A 22,304-nucleotide genomic window follows, 5' to 3' on the forward strand; every position below is an offset into this window, starting at 1 on the left:
TTTGTGTTTCGAGAGGTGCTATTCCCCCTTTGACACGTGTGACATCGAAAAAACATACTCCCTTCGTCCCACATTAAGTGCCGAAATATTACATATATGTAGACACTTTTTGGGTATAACTACATGTATATTGGGAAAAATTTGAGTCACTTAATATGGAACGGAGGGAGTAAAATAAACACGCCACATGAAGGAATACAACTTTGCCAAGAGATTGACGCGGAGAGGTGGTGACGAAGACGGTATGTGTCAAGCCTTTGCATCTATTTCAAGCTTCCTGATAGAGAATTTGGTGGGGTGGTTTCCACGGAACATGTTTTTCGGGTTGCCACTGTATGTGAAAGACGGAGGGAGACACGTCACATGTTTTCATGGAAGGGTTGGTTTCCACCACTTTGTTGTAGTGGGATGTTTTTTCTATTGCCACTCCATGTGAAAGACCTCACAAACCCATGTTCAACATGTTGGAAATTTATATGGTTTTTTTCATGTCTATTCTTTATGTGCTACGGTGTTGCACGTGTTAGACATTTATAGAGCGATCATTTTGTCGAGTATGACCATCATCTTTTTTTTCCCGAAAGAATAGCTTCCAAAGTTGTCACTTCTTTCCAAAAGCGTGTTTATTTTGTCCTTTATACTCCTTCCGCTCTAAAATGTATAAATTATAACTTTTGTTAACTGTCAAACTTTATAGAGTTTGACCGACTTTGTAACAAAAAAAATTGACATGCATGATTCCAAACTAAGATCATTAGATCTACTGTTAGATTTATGTATTTTCCTTTCATACTTATTTTTGTTTAGTCTTGGGTGTGTTCTTGATCATCATTGTGCGGCAAGTATGTGCAAACTATGAGAGGGGTGAACTGGTGTTCCGTTATCTTTGATAGTGAAATCCGGTCATGTGACCTTTTTTCTTTAAAAAACAAACAGATATATCGTGAAATACATTTTCGTAGCTATTCATTCGAACAAACATATTTTCGTAGTATCTTAATTAGGCATGTTGTGGTTTTTCTATAAACCTGGTCAAGTTTTATAAAATTTAAGAGTCAAAAATTTTCATACGCCTCCTGGCCTCCTGGGGTTGGCCCAATCAACCGGCTCTTCACCTTTGCGACAGCGTCCCCGTTACTCTGCGATTCGTTAAACGAACCTTGCACAATCCCAATCCTCCATAGGCCAGCCGCGCCGCCGGTCTCCGGCCACCCGGCAGCCAAGCCCCTCCGGCCCTTCCCGTCCCTGTTCATCTCTATCCCACCAAATTCGGCGGTCTCCAGGTATGTTTTCCCCTTCATGTTCTCCTCCTAGTTTCATTCGTTGATTCAAAGGTCATGAAATCCTTGCTTCTGTAACTCTAGGGTTCTTGTACTCTCTATTTCGTCGTCCGATACGCCCCGAATCGATGGAGATTAGGGCGCCGCCAACGAGCCTAGTGCAGCCGCCGCAGGCCGTCGTCAACTTCCGACGGACCGCTCTCAGGACCTCCTTCGTCACCGGCAGCGGTGAGTCTCTCGAGTTGGTATTGCGCTCCATGTTTCCGCTGCTCCGCGTGGACTGTGGGAATGATTGCGATAAGGAACTCGTAGCTGTGGATTCTGTTAGCTAGATTGCACTTTTTTTGGAGAAGAAATTGAAAGGCTTACTTATTTGCTAAGCAGAAGGTTTGGGGGATGTTGATTCTTGTTTCACTATGCTTGTCAACAACCGCTACTGTAGAGATCGTACCTGGTGGAGCCTGTTCTGACTTATGAAACAAGCGGGTCTATCTCCAGTAACATGACCATCATGTTTATGGCTGTCTATTTAATCCACCGTATACTAATTTGAGGTTGGAACCACAGTATTAGAGCATGCTAAGCCATGTAATTTTCACCGTGTCCGTTAATCCACCAGACGCACGTGCTCTGACCAATGTTAATCATTGATGCTGGTAGCATCAACTTTATGTTTGCAGTAGTGAGCATTGCGAAAGTGCATAACTAGTTATATGGTGATGGGCTAACAGCCTTATTGATGACCTTTAGTTTATCACCTCTGCAGTTTCACTCCGAGTGGCACAAGTACGCCAACCAAATGTTAACAGATTCAAGTGCAATGGCATACGGAGTAACCTCTTTGATAGACTAACTAGGGTAGTCAGGGTAAGTAACACCATTCCAACCATTATGTCATTGGGCTTGGCAGAGTTTTATATTTATCTAACTAATAGCTCATGGTTGCTGGTTTGTCTAGTCCTATGCAAATGCAATTTTGAGTTCATTTGAAGACCCTGAGAAGATCCTGGATCAGGCCGTTTTGGAGATGAATGATGATCTAACAAAGATGCGACAAGCCACTGCACAGGTTTGTTGTGTTTATTGTTAATCATAAAATATATCAGTGGCATTACGAATTCTGCTTCTCTGTTTCAACAACTTTATGTTAAGCTGTCTTAACTAGTCTCAAATACTTTGAGGTGTTGATGGCTTGATGCTAGTTTGGTTAGCTGCCTCGTGTTTAATTACCAGATACTTGTTTTTTTCTTCTTCTTCTGATCACTACGCATGTAAATATGTAAATTTCAAATGTGAACCTATTGTACGTACTCTGTGTATTCTACTTGCTAATATGGATTTTGGTTGTGGAAGGTCTTGGCGTCTCAAAAGCGGCTTGAGAACAAGTACAAAGCTGCTGAACAAGCTGATGCTGATTGGTAATGTTATGGGTAACCGTAAGCTTACATTGACCGCCTGTCATCGGCATTTTTACCCTATGTGATGTTTCCCTAAACATGTAGGTATCGGAGGGCACAACTTGCTCTTCAGAAGGGTGACGAGGATCTTGCTCGTGAAGCCCTGAAACGGCGTAAATCATATGCTGTAGGTATCATGTAGATCTAGTTCTCTGGACCAAGTGTCTGCATTGTAACACTGTTTATCTACAGTGTAGACTGTAACTTGCTATTAGTATCTTTTATTATGCTGTGTAATGCGTATGCTTTTGTGCACTTTTATTACTGGAATCACCATCATGTATGTAGTATATATGTGTTACATGTAATTTGTGAAGATTTAATATCCTAAACTCTTGTTACAGTTTCACTATGTGTTTGTTTGTATGCTTAGGACAATGCAAGCTCCTTAAAGGCCCAGCTTGATCAGCAGAAAGGCGTTGTTGAAAATCTTATTTCAAATACCAGGGTGAGCCTATTAGTTCCATGTTTCAACTGCTGGATGCACTTTTCCTTAGCTGCACTTACCTGTCAATACAGATTTATGGTTTTCTGAGACCACGTGCATCACTGATGTGAACGGTGGGCCTACCTAGTTGTATCTTTAGCTATTTGTTCACCTTTGTTGACATGCATATTATGTCATTATGTAGCTTCTTGAGAGCAAGATAGCAGAGGCCAAGCAGAAAAAGGATACCCTAAAAGCTCGCGCCCAATCAGCCAAGTACGCACCATTCTTTTGTTGATTATTTTGCCACTGTTACTTTAGTGCTGATGCTCTGACAATTGGCGTTCCTCTTTTCTTCAGAACTGCAACAAAAGTGAGTGAAATGCTGGGGAATGTAAATACAAGCAGTGCCCTGTCAGCATTCGAGAAAATGGAGGAAAAAGGTACTCTCATCATTACTGATTTTTCCCAGTAGCTTAGTGCCCTGTCAGTATTTGTTGGGTAAAATAACGCCTTTTTCGCTTAGGCTAGAGGTGTGCTTTACATCAAGCATAGATAGCTTAACCTTGTTACTACAGCAATTGTTGTTAATTTAGTGTGTGTGAGGTATGCAGCTACAAGCTGCCACAGTTTAAGCTATCAAAATATGCTAGAGTACTCGATGAGTTATGTTAATCGTCCAGTAGAGGCTTGAGTCTGAAATTGTTGATGAATTACCAGTGGACAAATATTAAAAAATGCAGCTGGCAGCTACTAGAACTAGGTAAAAAAAAATTGCCTTCCACAAGTTGTCAAAATTGCAGGTTATCATCTCATTGAAATGCATTTAGATTTATTTTTTTGTTCCCAAAAAAACATCTAGATGGCCGCACTCCCGTACAGTGGCGTAGCCGTAGGGGTGCCAGGGTGGTCCATGGAATTTTGGTACTGCACAATTTACTCCTATATAATTTTAGCCCAAAAAACGAAAAACAGACAACCCAAGCACTAGATGGGCTAAAGGCTGAAGCTGGCCCAACTAATACCACGCTAACATGGTCGGTCAAGACTACTTTGCCTGTTGGTTTGTTCCGATTCCAGTCTCCCGATCGATTGACTCTTGGCAGGAAGCCGTGGTGAACTAGTAGCGTGAGCTGCAACGCTTCAGGCTGCAAGTTTCCTAAACTTCGGCTTCGTTCAAAGATAAAGTATACTAAATTTACTGTTGGACCTTTGCAAATAAGGTGTGCTAGATTTTTTTAATGCAGTTTTCATCTTATCCGTGAATTTAATATGCTTACAAATCTTTAATATAACTTGATGAGTTATGCTATGGCAAAAAAAAAAAATCATTGGACCACCCTGGCCTAAAATCCAGGCTACGCCACTGCTCCTGTATCTAATTCTAGCAGTGAAATGTTTGGTACTTGCAGAAAAGCTGATAACTCAAGTTGTTATGATTATCGTCTTGGTAAATTATTTTTTCCTCTTCTTGTATAGTAAAAGTTATGTGTCTATTGGTCTAGAAAGGCCATGTGCTATCAGCCTCTCTTGCTGACCGTGTTCATCAACTACCAGTTATATCTTGTGACAAATTATTTGGAGAATTACTCTGACTAACAGCTACATGCTTTGTGCTGTCAGTTATGACAATGGAATCCCAAGCTGAGGCACTTGGTGAATTAGGAGCTGATGATCTGGAAGGAAAGGTAAAAAATTGGAGAGTGCATACTAATTTATATTGATGTTCATTGTGGTAGTAAAGATCTGACGACCAGTCATTGTGCACAGTTTGCAATGCTTGAGACTACATCGGTTGATGATGATCTTGCACAAATGAGAAAAGAACTGTCCGGGAGCTCTTTGGTACGTGTTGTTGCTTGGACACAAAATTATAACCCCTCCGATCCATAATAAGTGTCTAAGATTTAGTACAAAGTTAGTACAAAGTTGTACTAAATCTGAGACACTTATTATGGATCCGAGGGAGTAATAATTTTGAAGTTGAAAATCTGTCTACGTCTGATTTTGTTCCCTCTTCTGTTCGCATGTGCACCAAGGTAGCAACATGATGGTACTACACATCACTAGATTAGAGAAATAAATATAATACAAATACTATGTCTATGTCTTGTTCATTCCATATACTTGACTGTAATTCATGTCACCTACAGAAAGGTGAACTTCCTTCAGGTAGAACAACAGTCAGCAAATCAGGTAGCCCTTTCCGAGACACGGAGATCGAGTATGAGTTAAATGAACTGCGGAAGAAGGCAAAAGAATATTAGATTTTACAGCTCGCGTCCGGGAAACTGGCTTTGACAAGATCTCCTAACTGAAGAACCCCAGAAGAACTACCGGCTGTCTCCAGTGCACTTTGTTTGTTGAAGGCATGGATGCGTGAAAAGTTTTCTCAAACATTTTTCCTGTGAATGATATTGTACAGTTAACCGTGACCATGCCTAATGTAAATACTCATTTTAGATCTTAGCTGAGAGTCCCATCCTTGCTCACCTAACTCTGGTTGGTGTCATAACATGTATTGAGACTTGAATGTGAAGCTCATAAAATTTTCCGGACACGGCCGTCCAAATTTCCAAGGCAATACACTCGGTTCCTATTAATTCCTGATGCTTTAGCTTAAGTGATAGCCTCAGTGTTCATTTTTCCTGACTCAGGAGTCAGCAGCCGTGAATGGGAAGTCAGGAATTGCTAAAACTTACCGTCTTAATCGTACACCTTTACCTGTCTCTGGAGTCCAAAATCAGGTCTCAATTTAGATTTCGCGACGAAATACTGCATCGCTTGTGCTTATGCCATCAGAGTGGTGCATGTTTTAATCCAAGCCATGTCAAATTCACTTGAATATTGCTTAAAAACTTGCTGCGTCAGAGCTTTCTTACCTGCCGCGTCACAACCTGCGGGCAAGCAAGCATTTCATCTAGAAATTACCGTCACAGTTTTTATTATAGATGAATTACCGTCATAGTTAGCGTCATAGAATGAGACATGTACATTGACCCTGCACCTGCACGCCGCCGCAGAGAGTCTATCAGCGCGTGGGACACTGATGAACAGTTGCGCCCTTGTAAAAAGGAGCAGCATGCATGTAAGCAACACGCTGCATGATGTCAACGAAGTTTCAGCGATGCGAAATTCCAGCCCATGAAACCCGATCCAAAAGCGATGGCTTTCCATGCGTCACCAGTTCTGTACACTACATACATCAGTATGTGACGGCTCACCGAGTCACAAGCAACAAGAAAGGGCCCATGCCCCCTGGATGGCGACACGCTATACGATTATTTGAGTGAGAATCGGTATCCTGGTTTCCCCAGGCTCCAGCGACCAGCGGCGAGAGCCCTTCGTCTCAGGAACAGTTTTTATCTTTTCATGAGCCGCCCACATTCCGGGCTGATCCAGAACCGTGCACCGAACAGCTTGCCACGTCGCTGCTCAGATGATCAGATCAGGTGGTAGATGAGCTCGAGACGCCTTTGCCGGAAAGGAGTGGCACGGTCGAAATGAACCTGCACGAGCACCGCTGAGATTCCGAAAGCAACAGGCCAAACTACATCAAAGAAGAGGCACAGCATCACTGTCAAATTACGTACTCCGTAATTGTACTAATGCGCGTGCCGCGGCTCTGGTCACCGGGTTTCTTGCGTTGCGTGCCCAGCCGGTGATGCATTCAAATCAGGGCACATCACAGACTCACAGTACGTGCACACCAAGAGACACTCTCTTTTTCTCGCCGCCGGTACGTGCGCGCGTACGGCCAACTCTGTCTCACCCGTCTCCGAGGCTCCAAGGACGATTAATTGCGGCTTTTGGATGATTCCCTGCTCCGATCGCCGTCGTAGAGCCGCATAAGCGTTTTTGTGCCTTAACCTTGTGATCTTTTGAGGAGTCAGCAGCCAGCCAGCAAACGTCATTTGATCGCCAAAACTTGTGATCTTCTTCCTTTATTCTAGTCTAGTCTAGAAGAAAACGTACGTAGACGTAGGGCTATACGATTTGGTAGATGCAAATTGGACTTTCGAATACTACTAGCTAGTACGAGCAGAATTAGCTAGCTAGGCGGATGTGTTTGGAACTTTGGATATGTACGTGCGTGCATAGTACAGCTGGAATTAACTTTAGAAGCCATTGCATCATCCAATCGGGTCAACTCTGCCGGATAACATTGCACATTGTAGCTACGAGCCTAGGACCCTGTAGAGCCAGCTATGGAGTACACACATGTGTATATGTACCAACATACCTCTATGTGCGTAGAGGCGCCGTACATTGCCCGCCCCGACTCGATGCTTCGTCTATTGTACACCATCGTTATCCGTACGATAACTAGACCTGCCGGAGATATACACGTACAAATACGGCCGGCTTAAATGAGCCCGTCTATACTTAGCGTATATATATCTTCGAGGTATAGACGTACGTACGTGCGGTGCGTATACGCGCGATAATGCGTAGGGTCCTGTAAGTACGGCCGCACTGAATGATCCTGTTCGGTAACAACCATATCCCGTTTCCGAGTGCATGCGCTGGCACAGGAAAACGCGCCAATTAAGCCGGCTAGCTACCGGATCGCGACGGATCGATCGGTGCATCCATGCGTGCACGGTCGGATCTGACTTTGTTTGACCAGTTGACCACACATATACTCCTTCCCTTCCTCAAAGAATGTCATATTAGTTTTTATCAAAACAAACTTTTGATCATAAATTACTATGTCAATGCGTGGTTTACATGACATGACATGAAATTAATATCGCTAGATTCGTTATAAAATTATTTCATGATGCTTATGGTTTTCATGTCATATAAACCACAATTTAACATAATAATCTGTAGTCAAAGTCTCATCTTAATAAAATCTAATATGCCAATTTTTAATGAAAGGAGGAGTATCCGGTTAGGCCGGCTCTTTTCTGGCCCAGTGGCACGTTACGAGTTGGATAAGGACGCTGGGGACGTTTTCCGCCACGTAACTTAGCCATGTGAGTGGTACAGTGCGTTAACCATGTAGGCGTAGCCCTTTTCGTTGCATCAGCATATGAATGGATCGGTGCTTCACAAGTTCCGACGATCGACGTACAAGCGCGCGTACGTGCGTGCATGCATGCCAATCTGTAACGGATCACGCATATCCTTCCGTTGCATGCATTTTCGAGTTTACACGTACGAAGCACACGCGCACACGGACCTACAGTATACGTGCACGATCAACGACGTACATGTATACGTGTACATCATGTAATGAGCGTGCATTTATACACGTACCGCCGCAGTTTGCTGACCCATGGGGTGATCCAAAATTCGGACGGCCACGGTTGTGTTGTGCCACTGTGCCAGCGCTGTTGTATATTACTGACACTCGCAGGTCGTTGACAATTTCGATTTGATTTCAGCGTCGACCCTGGCTAGTTGTCCAGGGCAATCAGTCGGCGACGACATGACCACATTTTCTTCCCGTGCGGCCTTACCTCGCGAGAACGGAACAGAGGCCACACAGATCACCAGTTCACCACACGATATATTAATTGCACGACCAACCGCAGCATAGTTGCACTTGCGCGCAAGAATATTGCGATGAAAGTGCCGGTCAGGTCCCCTGATCCCGTCGTGCATGCAGAGCATTATATATAGAAGTTTTGGAAAGACATATATGCACGCTCGACCACCATCTTTTCCAGAGCATGTATTGATCGATGGACCTGAATACCTGATGCCAAATCGAAAGCTTTATCTGGACCATCGAGGACTGGATGATTAAGACGTCGAAATCGTTGGACTAACAATTATGGCAGTGGCACCCATCGTCGATCAACCCATTTATACTACTCTTTATATATAGCCAGTCGGGCGTCCATGGTTTTGCTGAATGTAGCCAAGGGCACAGTACAGAGCGACATCGGATCAGATGGAACATCTTAGCGAGGGCCGCACGTAACACACACGTACGGTAGTCGTCTGGGCTAGCTCTAGATCGATCATGCACCGTGGCATATTGATCTGCGCTGATATGGTTGATTCATATTATGCACCAGCATCGTTTGTGCTTCCAGAAACCAAATGATTACCAATACAAATAATCACCGTTCCAAAAATAAATGACGTGGATACAAGTTACTTGTTTTGGGATGGAGAGTACGTCTTCGTCGATCAAATGTGTGCCGTGTTGACTGCTGAGAATCTAGTCAAACAAATTCTTTGCCAGTTAACTGTTCTCACGAGGCTTCGTTCACGGGGGGAGGGGAGCCGCCAGACTAGGAACTCGACCGATAATTGCACAAATCGATCGTACGTACATCACTGTCGCTGCACTGCACTGTCTCTACGTGTGACTTGCAGGTCTTTCCTAGCCGTTAGTCATGAATCATGATGCATGGGTTATGCATGCACGCATGAATTTTGATCGAGCGGGCAAGATGGGGACAAGACAACAGGGGGCCATCGCGCGCCATGTCCCGCGGCAACTTTTTGCCGTGCCGCGTATGGGGCAGAAGATGCAGATTAACTGACATTATTGGACAATACTAGCTCTGCATATAGTATAAAAATAGGTCTTCTAGCTGTAGCCCGCAGCTGGCTGCCATTTCCCAAACTTGTACTGATCGAGTACTGACCGAGTGAGACTGATTGCTCTCACTCACATGCGTTTTCTCTTTCCCTCGGTCTCACTTCCTCCTGAAAGCTAGCTGGAGATGATTCCGTGATTCGATCGTATCTGCTCCCTCCGATACTAAAGGCGTCTTTTAAAAATAAATATATTCATATTTAGACAAATTTAAGTTAAGAAATTAGAATCAGATTGAGTATACCCTAACAAAATGTGGCAAATCCTCGCGTGACCACAACGGTCTGACCGACCAGGATGGATCAGAAAGGCGCCCGCCGGCCGGCCTGCCGTTGCACGCGCGCGTGGATGCTGTTTTCTCCGTGCAGGGCCGGGTGGCGATAAGAAGTGATTAATTACGTGCAACAGCCTGACTTAGTGCAATGACTGGGCGATGCCGTGGGGTTTGCTCTCCACCGATTTGTCTCGTGACGACTGACGAGTCTCAAACTGGGACAGGGCACTGCAAGCTGCATGCCCTTGAACTGAGCTCTCTGCACCGCTGCCGCCGCTCACTTTCTCCCGCGGGCAGGGGCCCGGCCGGCCACACGAGAATCCCAGGAGGATCGGACGCGCTCGGCGCTCGTTCATGCAAGTTTTGCTGTTCCCGTGCCAAGGATCTGGCCGTTGCTCCGGACAGCAACAGAAACGTTTCTGTTGTTGTTCCAAGACTAGCGCTAGCATCTGTTGCGTGCCGAGCAGGACACTGACGAGTGAGGATAGTGGGCAGACAAAGAAAAAAACAAGCAGGAACATGGAACTGTTGGATACCGATTGCTCCAGAAAAAACAAAAAACTGCAACTTTTACCGAACGCTCAACATGTACTCTATGAAGATCGGAAATTTAGTACTCCCTCAAGTCACTTATTTCCGGACAGAGAAATCCTCAAGTCACTTATTTCTGGACGGAGGAAGTGCTAGCACTAGCTGATTGCTGTTTAATTACTGCCGGGACATTATGTATCGACCGTCCGAAACATCCATCTTCCTTCATGCAGGAGTCAAGATAAGAACGCAATCAATATGCACTCGCTCTTCTAGTCCTAGCTGCCGAGAGTCCAAGACACACTTCATCGGCCCCTCTCCGTTTTCTCACTATAAATATCCTCACTCCTCGAATGCGGACACACGAATGACGCAAAACACACAGCGCAGGCACCGCATCGACCCGGCGCTAGCTCCATGTGTTGCGTGGTGCAGAACTGAGCCGTTGAGAGAGCTGAGCTAAGCCAACTTTACTCGGCGGTGGTAGAGTGCTGCCCATCTCCCCAAGGATTATTAGACCGACCTCTGCCTCCCTTGTCCCCTTCCACCGTGTTCTTGATAATTTGGGGATAACTTTGAGCTCCAAGACACGTGGAGATGGAGCATGTGGCGAGGTTCTTCTTCGGGGTCTCAGGTGAGCGCGTCTTCGCTCTGAATCTCTGGCCTGCATATGCATGCAGGTTTGTTTCCCCAGCTTTCAGCTCCTGCGGATGGAGGCAGGCGGATGCATCATGCATGTTGATATTCTCTTGGGTTGGATGAAATTTGGTGTTCTTTCATTCTTCGTGTTTTGATGGATTAGTCTAATTGCTAACTGTATTTTTTTCTGTCAGGCAATGTCATTGCTCTGTTCCTCTTCCTGTCCCCGGTGTAAGTAGTTCCGGCGATGCATCTTCTCTTTTCCAAATTCCGTTTTCCTTCTGAGTTTTGTTGTGAACACAGTTCTTCTGACCGGCGAGGAATTCCGTCGTCTGTTTTGCAGGGTCACCTTCTGGCGGATCATTCGGAAGAGATCGACCGAGGACTTCTCCGGCGTGCCATACAACATGACGCTGCTCAACTGCCTCCTATCCGCCTGGTAGCTAACCACTCTCCACCCCGAACCACACTCTAGAACACTAGCGGTGCTAGTAGCAGCTACGTAACACACCCTTCGCATGACTGGTTCTGTTTCTTCTTGCTTTGCACAGTATGTTGAGCTCTGTGTCATGTCTTCAGACACTCGCCACTTTGCTCACGGTTAGATCGAGCAACTTAATTTTCAGTGAAACTTCATGCTTAATTTCCAGTTTCCATCTTGCAAGGATTGGTCTCTGGGCTCTGAGAGTCCCGGTTAGAAAAATGTTCGCAAATAGTAAGTCTGTAGACTACTAGACTGACTGTAGGATTAGTCTTCTGAGTGAATAGGGAAAAGTTAAATCGCGGTGTAGCTAGTTTGACGTGCAGAAGAAACACTGCAGCTAGCAGCTGATGGAACAAGGCGCCTCCTAGCGTAGTACTAGCCGCTGTCCAATTTGCTTTGCAGACAGCAGACAGCAGACGGAAAGCTACTCCTGGACCTACTTGCCAGCGCCGGGACAGTGACCGCTACGATCGAACCCCGGCAAAGAAAATTATGTGTCACGGTTCTTGCACAGCCACCCTGGCCTGTCGGCATTGCCAGCGAGGCAATGACATGTGGGCCACACTGCCCCGCTAGCACGTTCGGGTGTTTCTTCTAGCTCGATTGGAAAAAGCGATCGGGCTTTCTTGGTTCTGATCTAGGTGTACGTGTTGGCAGGTACGAAATTAGTGAACGAGTCGATTTTCCAGCAGGTTAGTTCACCTTATAATCAACACCAATCAAACCATCGGCGCCTCACATGCGTTGAAAAAGCTTCACCTTCAATTCACAGGTTGCTTTTGTACGGGAGCAATTCAAAATCCAGCTCACTATCTATGAAAATATCTTGCAAGTCGCTGCAAATACCCGGTTACATGGAGCAAAACTTGTTGAGAAATACCCGGTTACATGGAGCAAATTCTACTATTTTACCACTGAAAATCAAGCTAAACTTGGCAGTTGGCTGTGTGGTTAATAAACCGGGGCCTTGTGGAATTTCCTCAGGTACGGGCTGCCGTTCGTGTCCCCGAACAACATCCTGGTGACGACGATCAACGGGGCCGGGTCGGTGATCGAGGCCATCTACGTGATAATCTTCCTTATTTTCGCGGAGCGGAAGTCCAGGCTCCGGATGACGGGGCTCCTGGGCCTCGTCACCTCCATCTTCACCACGGTGGTGCTCGTGTCCCTGCTCGCCTTGCACGGCCAGGCCCGCAAGGTCTTCTGCGGCCTCGCCGCCACCGTCTTCTCCATTTGCATGTACGCCTCGCCGCTCTCCATCATGGTAAGCATTAAAGCATACACAGCCGATTTGACACACAAACATGATCGAGCTTAATTAATTGCACGGTGATTAATGAATCGAATTACAACATATTTTCCGTGTGTGTGCAGAGGTTGGTGATCAAGACCAAGAGCGTGGAGTTCATGCCGTTCCTGCTGTCGCTGTCCGTCTTCCTCTGCGGCACCTCCTGGTTCATCTACGGCCTGCTCGGCCGCGACCCCTTCATCGCGGTAATTCTTAAAAGAGATTCGTTCATTATATTCCCCTGCGACACCCTGTTTCGAATTAACGCTCGAATGAATCAAGCTGCCTGACAAAGCCAAGATCCCATCCAAGATGTCGTCCGGTTCGATCGTACCGTACCGCTGGCTGATTGGTACTTGGAATTTGGAAACCACGGCACACTGCTAGCTGTCGCCATTGAATGCTCCATTTGCCTGTCCGTAGGATGATGGGCGCGCCCACCACCACATGCCATGCACCCAGCTCACCGCCTCCTCTGCTACCGCTAGTTTTAGCTTCGAACACACTTTTAACTGTCATGTTAAAAGAGAAACTGAGTACATGTACGTACGTACGTGCAGATTCCCAACGGGTGCGGGAGCTTCCTGGGCCTGATGCAGCTGATCCTCTACGCCATCTACCGGAACAACAAGGGCACCGGCGCCGGCGCCGGCAAGGCCGTCGATGAAGTGGAGGACGCCAAGAAGGCGACCGTCGCTATGGAGATGGCCGAGACCAAGGTCGCCGTCGACGAGCCAGCTGCCGTCGATAAGGTTGCCGCCCAGGTGTAGCTGCCAGAATTGAAGGACAGCAGCAGAAAAGAAGGATGCTGCTGCTGCTTAACTAATTAGTCTGTTAAGCAGATTGTTGGTTTTGCTTTGTTACCTGTTCTTGGTTCGTTTGGCACTCTCTGGGATCTGGATATCTTTCCCAGAAGGCCAACCTGAAATGTAGCGTGTGGGAGGGAGAACTACGATACAGTGCTGTGCTCTCAAGTTGTCTTTGCAAGTGTGAAGTTCTTGATATTTCTTCTTCTCGCCGACTCAGTTGATTTTTTTTTGGCAATTGGCAGCATGTGTCATTTGTGTGCAGTACTAGAGTGCGCTTCAACCAGACAAATTGAAGATCCCGAGTTTTTTTTAGCAGAAAGATCCCAAGAATTTAGTGGTAGCCATTTCATTGGGCCGAAAATTGTATGGATCTTACGGCCGAAGTGGCATGGTTGTTAGGACATGCTCCTTCATTTCACAAAAGTTGACGTATTTTGTTTCGTAAGACAAGGCTTTGACCAATAAAAACTCTATTGATATGTGTTTTTTCATACATGAAATTTATATCAATGGATTCGTCTTTAAAAGTTCTTGTTAATGATCATGGTTTCGTATCATATAACTTATATATTAATAGAGTAATTCTTGGTAAAAAACTTGTCTTAACAAAACAAAATACGCTAACCTTTGTGAAATGGAGAGAGTACTCAACAAGAGATACTACATGGGTATCAAGAAACAAATGATCAATGTGGAGGAGAGATGAATAACACTCTAAGTAGTGGTTACTTGAAAAAGTAACGGGTACTACACGGATACCAAGACAGAAAAGAAGGTGACATGTAGGCCCATAAAAAATAAAAATAAAAAAACATATCAAAATAGGAAAAGAAGAATTTTAGTATTAACCATCGTTGTAGATGCGCTTAAGGTCAGAAAATAGGCCCCAGCAGCGACGAGCCCAAAAAGAGGGGATGAGAGAGCTGCTGCAAAAAGGACCCACGAGGTCAGTTCCAATTGCCAAGGTGGCACAATAACGGGTTTCGGGTACCCGGCCAAAAGTCCAAACCCGTCACTATCCATAAACCCGCTACTCTTCCTTCCTGCGGAAGGCGCCACTTTTTCCAGGTAGATATATAAACCGAGGCAACAGACTCCAACGAAGACCCGGGAAGTGGAGGGCCGATCTGTAATTTTGTAGAGTTTCGGGGAGGATGCCGATAGAGATGCCGCCGGGGCTCCCCTTCGCCGTCGACACGTGGGGCCCCTCCTCCCGCCGCCGGCGCCACCGCTTCCTCACACACGCGCACCGGGACCACCTCGTCGGCGCTGGGACCGACCCCGGCGGCGGCGGCGGCACCGTCTACTCTACCCGCCTCACCATGTCCCTCGCCCTCCGCCACTTTCCCCGGGTAACTGTTACTCCCGTTAATTTAACTATTATTGCCCCTGTAAATTGTGCTGATCGAGATATCTCGTGTGGTGGCGTTGCAGCTGGAACAGGGGGAGTTTGTGGAGATAGAGGTGGGGAAGACGTTGCTGGTGGATGATCCAGCCGGCGCATTCTCCGTCACCGCGTACGATGCCAATCACTGCCCAGGTAATTTTTGTTTTCGCCTCTTGTGTTCTGCCTATCTCGTTACAGCTTACTATGCTTAAGTTGGTTGATGAAACAAATCATGCATTTTTTGGCACGGGAGAATGGGGGATGATGTGTCCAATCCAATGCTCAAGTTATCGGTTGAGTTTGAATTCACCGTACCGTGACATAGTAAAATGGGTGATGGAAGTTGGGTAGAGTTGGCCTTAGGCTGTTGGGCATGACTGATGCAATGGTTGTCGTTCCCTGTGATTCCAGGGGCGGTTATGTTTTTGTTTGAGGGTGAATTCGGTAGCATACTGCACACGGGGGACTGCCGGCTTACACCAGATTGCGTACAGAATTTGCCACACAAGTACATAGCGAAGAAGGGGAGAGAAAACATTTGCCGTTTAGACTTTGTGTTCCTTGACTGCACATTTTCCAAATGCTTCCTCAAGCTACCGAGCAAGGAGTCGGCAATTCAGCAGGTTTTCCTCTGCCCCGAGGTTTTAGATGCACGTACTGTAGCGATGGCAACATAGGAGTCACATTGAGAAATGATTCAGTGATTGCAGGTTATAGCTTGCATATGGAAACATCCACATGCACCTTTTGTGTATCTTGCGTGTGATCTTCTTGGTCACGAAGCGATCCTAGTTGAGGTGTCGAGGACATTTGGATCGAAGATTTATGTTGACATAAGATGGAACTCGGACTGTCTTAAAGCTCTTTCACTCACAGCCCTGGAGATCATTACTGATGATCCATCTTGTCGCTTCCAGGTGTGTTACTCTATGAAATTCATCCTGTTTTGATAATTTAGTCGATAGTTCTTACAGATTCATAGCACCCATGGAACCTCCAAACCTTGTTTCTTTGTCATTTGAAGTATATGATTGAATAAAATGTCAGCATAAATGTCTCGAGCTAAAGCTGTTGTTAAAAACAATAAATATCAAGTTCAGTGCCAACCGATTTTGAGTACTACTGTTCTTAAATCATGTTACAGCTCTTCATATCTGTGCTGAATGGAGGGTAGCTTCTTGTTTTCTTTCTACTTGGCTGTCGCAGATGGATGGGTTCCACCCATTCTTCTGATGTGCATTTCATGGAGAATGACCTTTTTTCTTTAACTGCAGATAGTTGGATTCCATCAATTATATGATAGTGCAAGTAAGAAGCTTGAAGGGGCAAGGGCTAATCTTCAGCCAGAACCTTTATTTATCCGCCCCTCAACACAGTGGTATGCCTGTGCTCGAAATCAGAAACCCAGCTTAACAGAAGCTGAGCAAGATGATTTTGGGATCTGGCATATTTGTTTCTCCATTCACTCGTCCCGTGATGAATTAGAGCAGGCCCTGCAACTTCTCCAGCCTCAATGGGCCATCTCAACAACTCCCCCTTGCTTTGCGATGGAGCTGAGCTATGTAAAGAAACGCTGTTTCAAGACCCGCTTGACAGCTGATGATCCATTATGGAAGATATTCAGAGATCCTCTTCAAAAGTCAGTATCCTCCCCCTCATCGGTGCTTGCTTCTGGTATGCAGACAGATGAAGATCCCTCAACTTTTGTTGATGATGATCATCCAACCTCTGACATTGAAGAACTCTCAGATTTAGATGTCTGCACACTTGAACTGAAATTTGTGCCATCCCCTCCGGTTCAAGAACCAGAAATTACATTGTTTGGACGAGCAAGGTTTGGTTCTCAAGCAATTGACATAATGGAAGAGGAACTGCGCCACCAGTACATTTCTGATGAAGAAACTAGATTATGTGCACCGACAGATTTGGTTCATGTTCATATCGAAGGTGTAGCTACATATTCTGGGGTCAATTTGATCACGGAGCAACCACCAGCCTCCCAAGAGGATCCCACGGAAGCTGGAGATGAGGTCCCCTCCAGTCAGTGTAATGCGGCACCAATCGTGCCAGAAGCATTCGAAGTTCAACCCTTGCCTACTATTCAATTGAATGTATCAGTGCCTGATCAACCCGAGAAGTCTGAAACAATAATAGAGCCAAAATCTATAAGTGACACTGAAAGTTCAAGCCTTCGCGTGGTCAGTAGTGCAGAAAAAACAAATTGTCAAATGGACCTCCCGTGTGTCATTGGATCATCAAAATCATTTAATCCAAGTTTGAAGAGACTGTACAGATCAAGGAACATTCCCGTCCCACGTCCTCTTCCGTCCCTTGTTGGACTTTTGGAATCCTCTAAAAGGGTCAAACTGCGACTTGGCTCTGATAATAGTTTGTTGAATTCACGGCACAGCTTACCTTGAAGATAAGATTGAGCCTATACCTTATAGCACATACGGAAAATTGTGATTGCGAAGTATTTAGATTATTAAAATTATAGGAGTGTAACAAGTGTTGTCAGATAAATTATTTTGTTGTAAGATTAATAGAGTGTATTTGTATTTGATGTATGATTTTCAAAATGTTGTACAGGAAAATTGATGATACTTCAGAACATACTCTGTCAGATAAATGGAAATGATCTGTTCTACCAAAATAACTGTGAGCTAGATTGTGGTACTTCAGGAAAATCTGGATAGAATATTTTGCAAGTGATTTCACAATCATTTGACAGACCTACACATTACACTATGTGTTCTAGTTCTTCAATGGATACCGCATAATATATTCTCGCAATGTGAATATAAACATGGAGCAGAGTCAGCATAATATATTCTAGCAACATAAATATTTTATACATGAGCAGAGTAGACATGTGACGATTCTATCTCAGAATACAACACAATCGTGTGACCAGTTGCTAACAATGGAACATAATTCACCCGGGCAACCAGCCAAACTCAATTATTCTGACAAGCAGACACCTAAGATTAGATAAGAACAGCCAAGAACTCAGTGGTTCACAATTTTTTTACAGTCTGCACCAGAAGCTCCTAAAATACAGCAATGCTAATGCAACTCGGGTCAGCAAGCTCTATTGCCACGCGGAGGAGACGATGAGAGTTTTCTCTCCCCAGCCGAAGTGAAGTCCCCCATGGTCCTCCTCAAACTTGTACCTGTCGCAGTACGAGTTCAATAAAGATCTTATTCCTCCGATGACATTGTTGTTAAATGGGCATGGCACAAAGCCAGCCATCGTCATTCTCGCCCTCCATTTCCCAGCAACTTCGTATCTGGGAAATAAACAGCTTCACTGTCAGGCACGTGGCACTTGCAGGATGACATTGTTTCAAAAAGAGAATGAGAAGAGTTTGCATGATGCATGAGTAGAGAGCAGCACTGGGAATTACCTCTCCACACGGTCAGGACCTTCACAAGCCAAGATGTTAACAATTTCTCGTGCAAGGCACTGCCTCTCCACATTCATTCTATCCGGGCTTTCCCTTGGAAGTGTCGCGTCTAAAGAATCGAAAAGAGCGGAGTAGTAGTCATAGACCTCACGGAACCTGTGGAAGTTGTTCAAAGCTATTTTAGGGGCTCGGTGGTGGAAATACAAACATGAGATTCGATACGCAGAAACTACAAAGGATCCAGAAAGGATTTGGAGATACTATCCCATCTACAAAGAACCATAATTGGGTTTGGAGAGTGAGATCACTAACCTTGTCACAAATGGCGCAGTATTAGTATTGGCATCCTGCTCAACTAGGGTCACAAGCTTTGGCTGGAGGCCCTTCACCATACGGAGGAGCTGATCCCTTTCGTTCATAATCGAAACACTTTCATCAGGAAGGTGGTGCAGCTGGAACGCGAAATTCACAACAAGTGCTTCCCCAGGACGACAGTCTAGCATTGCAGGTGTAACATCCCCGATGTTAGCAGCCACTGCTCTGAACTCAAAAGATATCCCACAGTCCTCCGCAAGCTTCTCTAGACGTTGCCCAATGACCTTCAGACCTCCAACGGTTCTCTGTACTGTCTCATGATCATCGACACCAGTTATTCTCAAATGGCGTGGCTTGTTTGCATCATTTTTCATAAACTGCATCAGTGTAATGTACTGGCTGCCCTGATTGATGTCAAAGTCTATAATATGCATCCTTTCTTCGCCTTTGCAGGCTTCAAGTATAGCATAATTAGCAGCCATGAAACCAAACCGATAGCATGGACAGATTTCAAAGAGGATTTGCATTGCTGACAGCTGATACAAAGTTGGGGGGTCCTTGCACGTCAATGCCTTGTAGATCCCTTTCCCCGAGGCTACTATCCTTGCAGCAAGACCCTCCACTAGATAGGCTGCAATCCTGTGAGAAGGGTCCCCTTGAATTGAGACCATCTGCCGGAGGTCTGTTATGATTGTCTGTGCTTCATCTATGTTATATTCAGATAATGCCGTAGCACAGTCAAAGAGTAACTGCTTTGGGGTCCGTGCTTCTCCATTGTTGCTACCAGCGCAGCTAATGCTTGATTCTGATTCTTTTGGAGAGTTTGGAAGCAAGACATCCTTCATTGGATCAGCCCATTCATCATTAATGCAACCAGTCTGGGAAATTTCGAACAAGATATCATCTCCATCATCAAGTAAAGCATGCTCCAGCTCCTGAAGCTTCAGTCTGATCTCAGGGTCAAACTCAACTTCAAGTCCAGAACTATGATTATCTGATATAGACTGGGAGTTCTGCTGAGATACATTCGAGAACACTGGTGAATCTTTTGCTGTATCGGAGCAGGAGTTGGCCATATTATCAGAAACAGACGGAGATCGGCCATTGGCCATTACATGGTATGGCGTTAGTGAGGCTTGCTGATTGTAATAGGAGTTCTGAAATGCAGAAGATGGTGCTTCAGTGAAACCCATATGTTCATAGTCCTCAGAATTGAATGGTTCAGGGCCATAATGGAACAACTGTGTATCAGAGCCAAATCTTCTTGCAGCAAAGTTTGAGTTTGGTGTGCCAAATTTATGTACGTAAATATTATCCGCGTATGTAGTGGACGGGTCAACTCGCCCAACAAAAGACATAGCTTTTCTCGAGCACCTCTGGACCTGGGAAGCTAGATATTTGTCGCCTTCCCAAAATCTAAGATTTTAAATCCAGCCCAATGCACTTCTCTCTGATGTCTGAAATAAGACGAGTATCAGCAACATGTCTAATAAACAGTGAGCTGACATAAATGATGCTACTTGTAACTTGTCAGAGAATTGTGAATTTAAATAACTCAACCGCATTCTGAGATTACTCTACTGATATTCCTTTTCCCAGCAAACAGTGCAAGTAATATTATTATCTAACAGTGGCATTTTGCTTGGAAAACCACCAATAGTCATCGTAGGAATTACTAGATTCTGATACATAGAAATAGTAGTACATATATACGTGTAATACAGTAGTCACAAAATGAAAATTGATGTTTCTGTTGAGCTTTTTACTAGTGTAGTTTCCCTGGTTACATAAACCTAACCTGTCCAAATTAAGCTCATAGTCACACCTAACAAGTAATGAAGTAATCCAGCCAGAATCACTAGTTAATTGATGGAACTCAGAATCTGTATAGCATGTTGCAATTTTTTTTTTGTATAGAACATTTAGCAATAGAAGTAGCTTGCACGGCATGGTAAGCGACTAAGCATATCTAAAAATAGTCCTAAAAGTTTTGGCTAGCTCCCAACAAAGACTTGACCAGTGCTTCCCAGGTCTTAAACAACTAAGCGAGAAAAATCATACCTAAAACTCGCTGGTCTACCAAGTTACTACAATATAAGCATAATTTAGACTATATGCAAGAAATTCTGAGACAAAAGATCAACAAAATACAGCTCATCCGCACCACAAATAAAAAAAAGGAGTATTAGTGAAAATCCTAAAAGAGATAAATCTGCACAAGTACTGCTCGAGCTTTGATGAAGCCTCAAGCAGAACTGCTCGAATTTGTTTAGACTCGAGATGCAAAAACCCGAAATCTTGAAGGGTTCATTCTGATCAGATCATATGGCATGCCAATTCACAGAAAAACCATCAAGTATGCACCAAAAAAGTTGCTCCCCACTTCCTCTTTTAGCAATTAACATCACCGCAGCAGTATAGGACCAAACATCCTGGCTGGGTTAGTGGGGTTGGTTCTCTGCATGCAACATAAAAACCGTAGCTTGACCCTACACGAGGCTCCTGTTCCCCATCAGCGAATCCATCACCCTCCAAAATCTCAACAACAGCACAAGCATGAAACATGCCAATCAAAAGAACTCCGGCCAGACGAAACCTTCCTAAATAACCCCGAAAGAAACAAGAACACAGAAAAACAGCAGCAAATTACAGAAGTCTTGCAAACAAGGAGGAAGGAAACCAAGAGCAAGAAGTACTCACGGGGTAATCGGCCGGGGGCGGCGCCGAGCAGAAGCGGAGACCGGACGGGGAGGAGGTGGGAAAGCGAAGGGCTGTGCGGAATGGATATGGGAACTTCCAAGGAGGGGAGTAGGCAGGGGGAGGCAAAGGAGGAAGAGGAGGGGAAGAGTTGAGAAAGGAACGGGGTGAGTGGGTTGGTTGGCGTGGGAGGATAGGGAGGGGCAGCGAGCGGGCAAAGTCCGAGATGTCATACGGTGGGACGCGGTCAGTACGACGACCGGCGGCTGTGCCCGGGATCCTCTGCGCCGCCCACACAAAACTCGGGACGGAGAGCGGGAGAGACGCGGCGACTTTGACGTAGCTCCGTTACAGAGGGTTTTGCTGGTTGCAAGGTCGTCAAGGCGTCAACACACGCGGCAAATATAGGTGGACGGCCGGGAAAGAAAAATCTGTCTATTCCCACGCTGTCTGATCTAATTAAATTTTTGAGACGGTGATCATGCCACAAAATTCATGGAGTCTTGTCATGGCTAGATCAGACGACCACGGATCCATTCCCCATAGCCAGACATCTTCCAGAGCTCAATGCATGGACCAGAGTTCCACCATGAGATGGGTCAACCACAAAGGCAAACTCCATTGAGGAGGAGAAGGAGAGTGCTCGCGAGGATGGTAATTGTGTGGATACCGTAATTGTTGAGCTTTTTGAGCAAACTACTTGGGATCTTCTCCTAGTATTCTCTAAAGATTTCATGGTAATTGTGT

At 45.2% G+C, this 22,304-nt stretch overlaps 4 protein-coding genes and 1 long non-coding RNA gene across 5 annotated transcripts; 3 read left to right on the forward strand and 2 right to left on the reverse strand.

The window, feature by feature from the left end:
* The first annotated feature begins 1,075 nt into the window (after positions 1-1,075).
* Positions 1,076-5,767, forward strand: LOC100846897 (probable membrane-associated 30 kDa protein, chloroplastic). Its single transcript, XM_003564724.3, has 12 exons — positions 1,076-1,283; positions 1,365-1,508; positions 2,047-2,147; positions 2,239-2,349; positions 2,634-2,698; positions 2,783-2,864; positions 3,111-3,185; positions 3,370-3,440; positions 3,525-3,607; positions 4,788-4,852; positions 4,935-5,009; positions 5,318-5,767. Exons 2-12 carry the CDS (start codon positions 1,409-1,411, stop codon positions 5,429-5,431), a joined length of 942 nt encoding a protein of 313 aa, XP_003564772.1. The 5' UTR covers positions 1,076-1,283; positions 1,365-1,408; the 3' UTR covers positions 5,432-5,767.
* Positions 5,768-10,866: 5,099 nt separating this feature from the next.
* LOC100821087 (bidirectional sugar transporter SWEET1a) lies at positions 10,867-14,012 on the forward strand. The gene is made up of 6 exons (XM_003564725.4): positions 10,867-11,165; positions 11,365-11,401; positions 11,514-11,609; positions 12,639-12,918; positions 13,029-13,148; positions 13,503-14,012. The coding sequence occupies exons 1-6, from the start codon at positions 11,129-11,131 to the stop codon at positions 13,710-13,712; spliced, it is 780 nt and encodes a 259-aa protein (XP_003564773.1). The 5' UTR covers positions 10,867-11,128; the 3' UTR covers positions 13,713-14,012.
* On the reverse strand, positions 12,465-13,503 carry LOC106866265. The gene is made up of 2 exons (XR_001406424.2): positions 13,277-13,503; positions 12,465-13,193 (listed from the first exon to the last, which is right to left on the reverse strand). It is a non-coding gene; the product is annotated as an uncharacterized LOC106866265 (long non-coding RNA).
* An 845-nt stretch (positions 14,013-14,857) lies between the features above and the next one.
* On the forward strand, positions 14,858-17,791 carry LOC100821385. Its single transcript, XM_003564726.4, has 5 exons — positions 14,858-15,103; positions 15,186-15,291; positions 15,550-15,761; positions 15,849-16,055; positions 16,413-17,791. Exons 1-5 carry the CDS (start codon positions 14,906-14,908, stop codon positions 17,556-17,558), a joined length of 1,869 nt encoding a protein of 622 aa, XP_003564774.1. The 5' UTR covers positions 14,858-14,905; the 3' UTR covers positions 17,559-17,791.
* Positions 17,792-17,939: 148 nt separating this feature from the next.
* On the reverse strand, positions 17,940-21,758 carry LOC100821689 (scarecrow-like protein 1). The gene is made up of 4 exons (XM_003564727.4): positions 21,561-21,758; positions 18,858-20,317; positions 18,546-18,701; positions 17,940-18,428 (listed from the first exon to the last, which is right to left on the reverse strand). The coding sequence occupies exons 2-4, from the start codon at positions 20,216-20,218 to the stop codon at positions 18,230-18,232; spliced, it is 1,716 nt and encodes a 571-aa protein (XP_003564775.1). The 5' UTR covers positions 20,219-20,317; positions 21,561-21,758; the 3' UTR covers positions 17,940-18,229.
* Between the last annotated feature and the right edge of the window lie 546 nt (positions 21,759-22,304).

The sequence above is a fragment of the Brachypodium distachyon genome, chromosome 2 (assembly GCF_000005505.3).
Source record: "Brachypodium distachyon strain Bd21 chromosome 2, Brachypodium_distachyon_v3.0, whole genome shotgun sequence".
NCBI classification, from domain to species: domain Eukaryota; kingdom Viridiplantae; phylum Streptophyta; class Magnoliopsida; order Poales; family Poaceae; genus Brachypodium; species Brachypodium distachyon.

What these genes read in the sequence shown, in the direction of transcription:
- LOC100821385 (XM_003564726.4), top strand. Translation starts at nt 14,906, where the DNA reads ATGCCGATAGAGATGCCGCCGGGGCTCCCCTTCGCCGTCGACACGTGG. An exon ending in AGGAGTCGGCAATTCAGCAG is followed by an intron (nt 15,762 to 15,848) that starts GTTTTCCTCTGC and finishes CAGTGATTGCAG; the next exon opens with GTTATAGCTTGCATATGGAA. An exon ending in ATCCATCTTGTCGCTTCCAG is followed by an intron (nt 16,056 to 16,412) that starts GTGTGTTACTCT and finishes CTTTAACTGCAG; the next exon opens with ATAGTTGGATTCCATCAATT.
- LOC100846897 (XM_003564724.3), top strand. Translation starts at nt 1,409, where the DNA reads ATGGAGATTAGGGCGCCGCCAACGAGCCTAGTGCAGCCGCCGCAGGCC. An exon ending in GACTAACTAGGGTAGTCAGG is followed by an intron (nt 2,148 to 2,238) that starts GTAAGTAACACC and finishes TGGTTTGTCTAG; the next exon opens with TCCTATGCAAATGCAATTTT. An exon ending in TGCGACAAGCCACTGCACAG is followed by an intron (nt 2,350 to 2,633) that starts GTTTGTTGTGTT and finishes TGGTTGTGGAAG; the next exon opens with GTCTTGGCGTCTCAAAAGCG.
- LOC100821087 (XM_003564725.4), top strand. Translation starts at nt 11,129, where the DNA reads ATGGAGCATGTGGCGAGGTTCTTCTTCGGGGTCTCAG. An exon ending in GTTCTTCTTCGGGGTCTCAG is followed by an intron (nt 11,166 to 11,364) that starts GTGAGCGCGTCT and finishes TTTTTCTGTCAG; the next exon opens with GCAATGTCATTGCTCTGTTC. An exon ending in CCTCGCCGCTCTCCATCATG is followed by an intron (nt 12,919 to 13,028) that starts GTAAGCATTAAA and finishes GTGTGTGTGCAG; the next exon opens with AGGTTGGTGATCAAGACCAA.
- LOC100821689 (XM_003564727.4), bottom strand. Translation starts at nt 20,218, where the DNA reads ATGTCTTTTGTTGGGCGAGTTGACCCGTCCACTACATACGCGGATAAT. An exon ending in ACTGCGCCATTTGTGACAAG is followed by an intron (nt 18,702 to 18,857) that starts GTTAGTGATCTC and finishes CAACTTCCACAG; the next exon opens with GTTCCGTGAGGTCTATGACT. An exon ending in GGTCCTGACCGTGTGGAGAG is followed by an intron (nt 18,429 to 18,545) that starts GTAATTCCCAGT and finishes TTTATTTCCCAG; the next exon opens with ATACGAAGTTGCTGGGAAAT.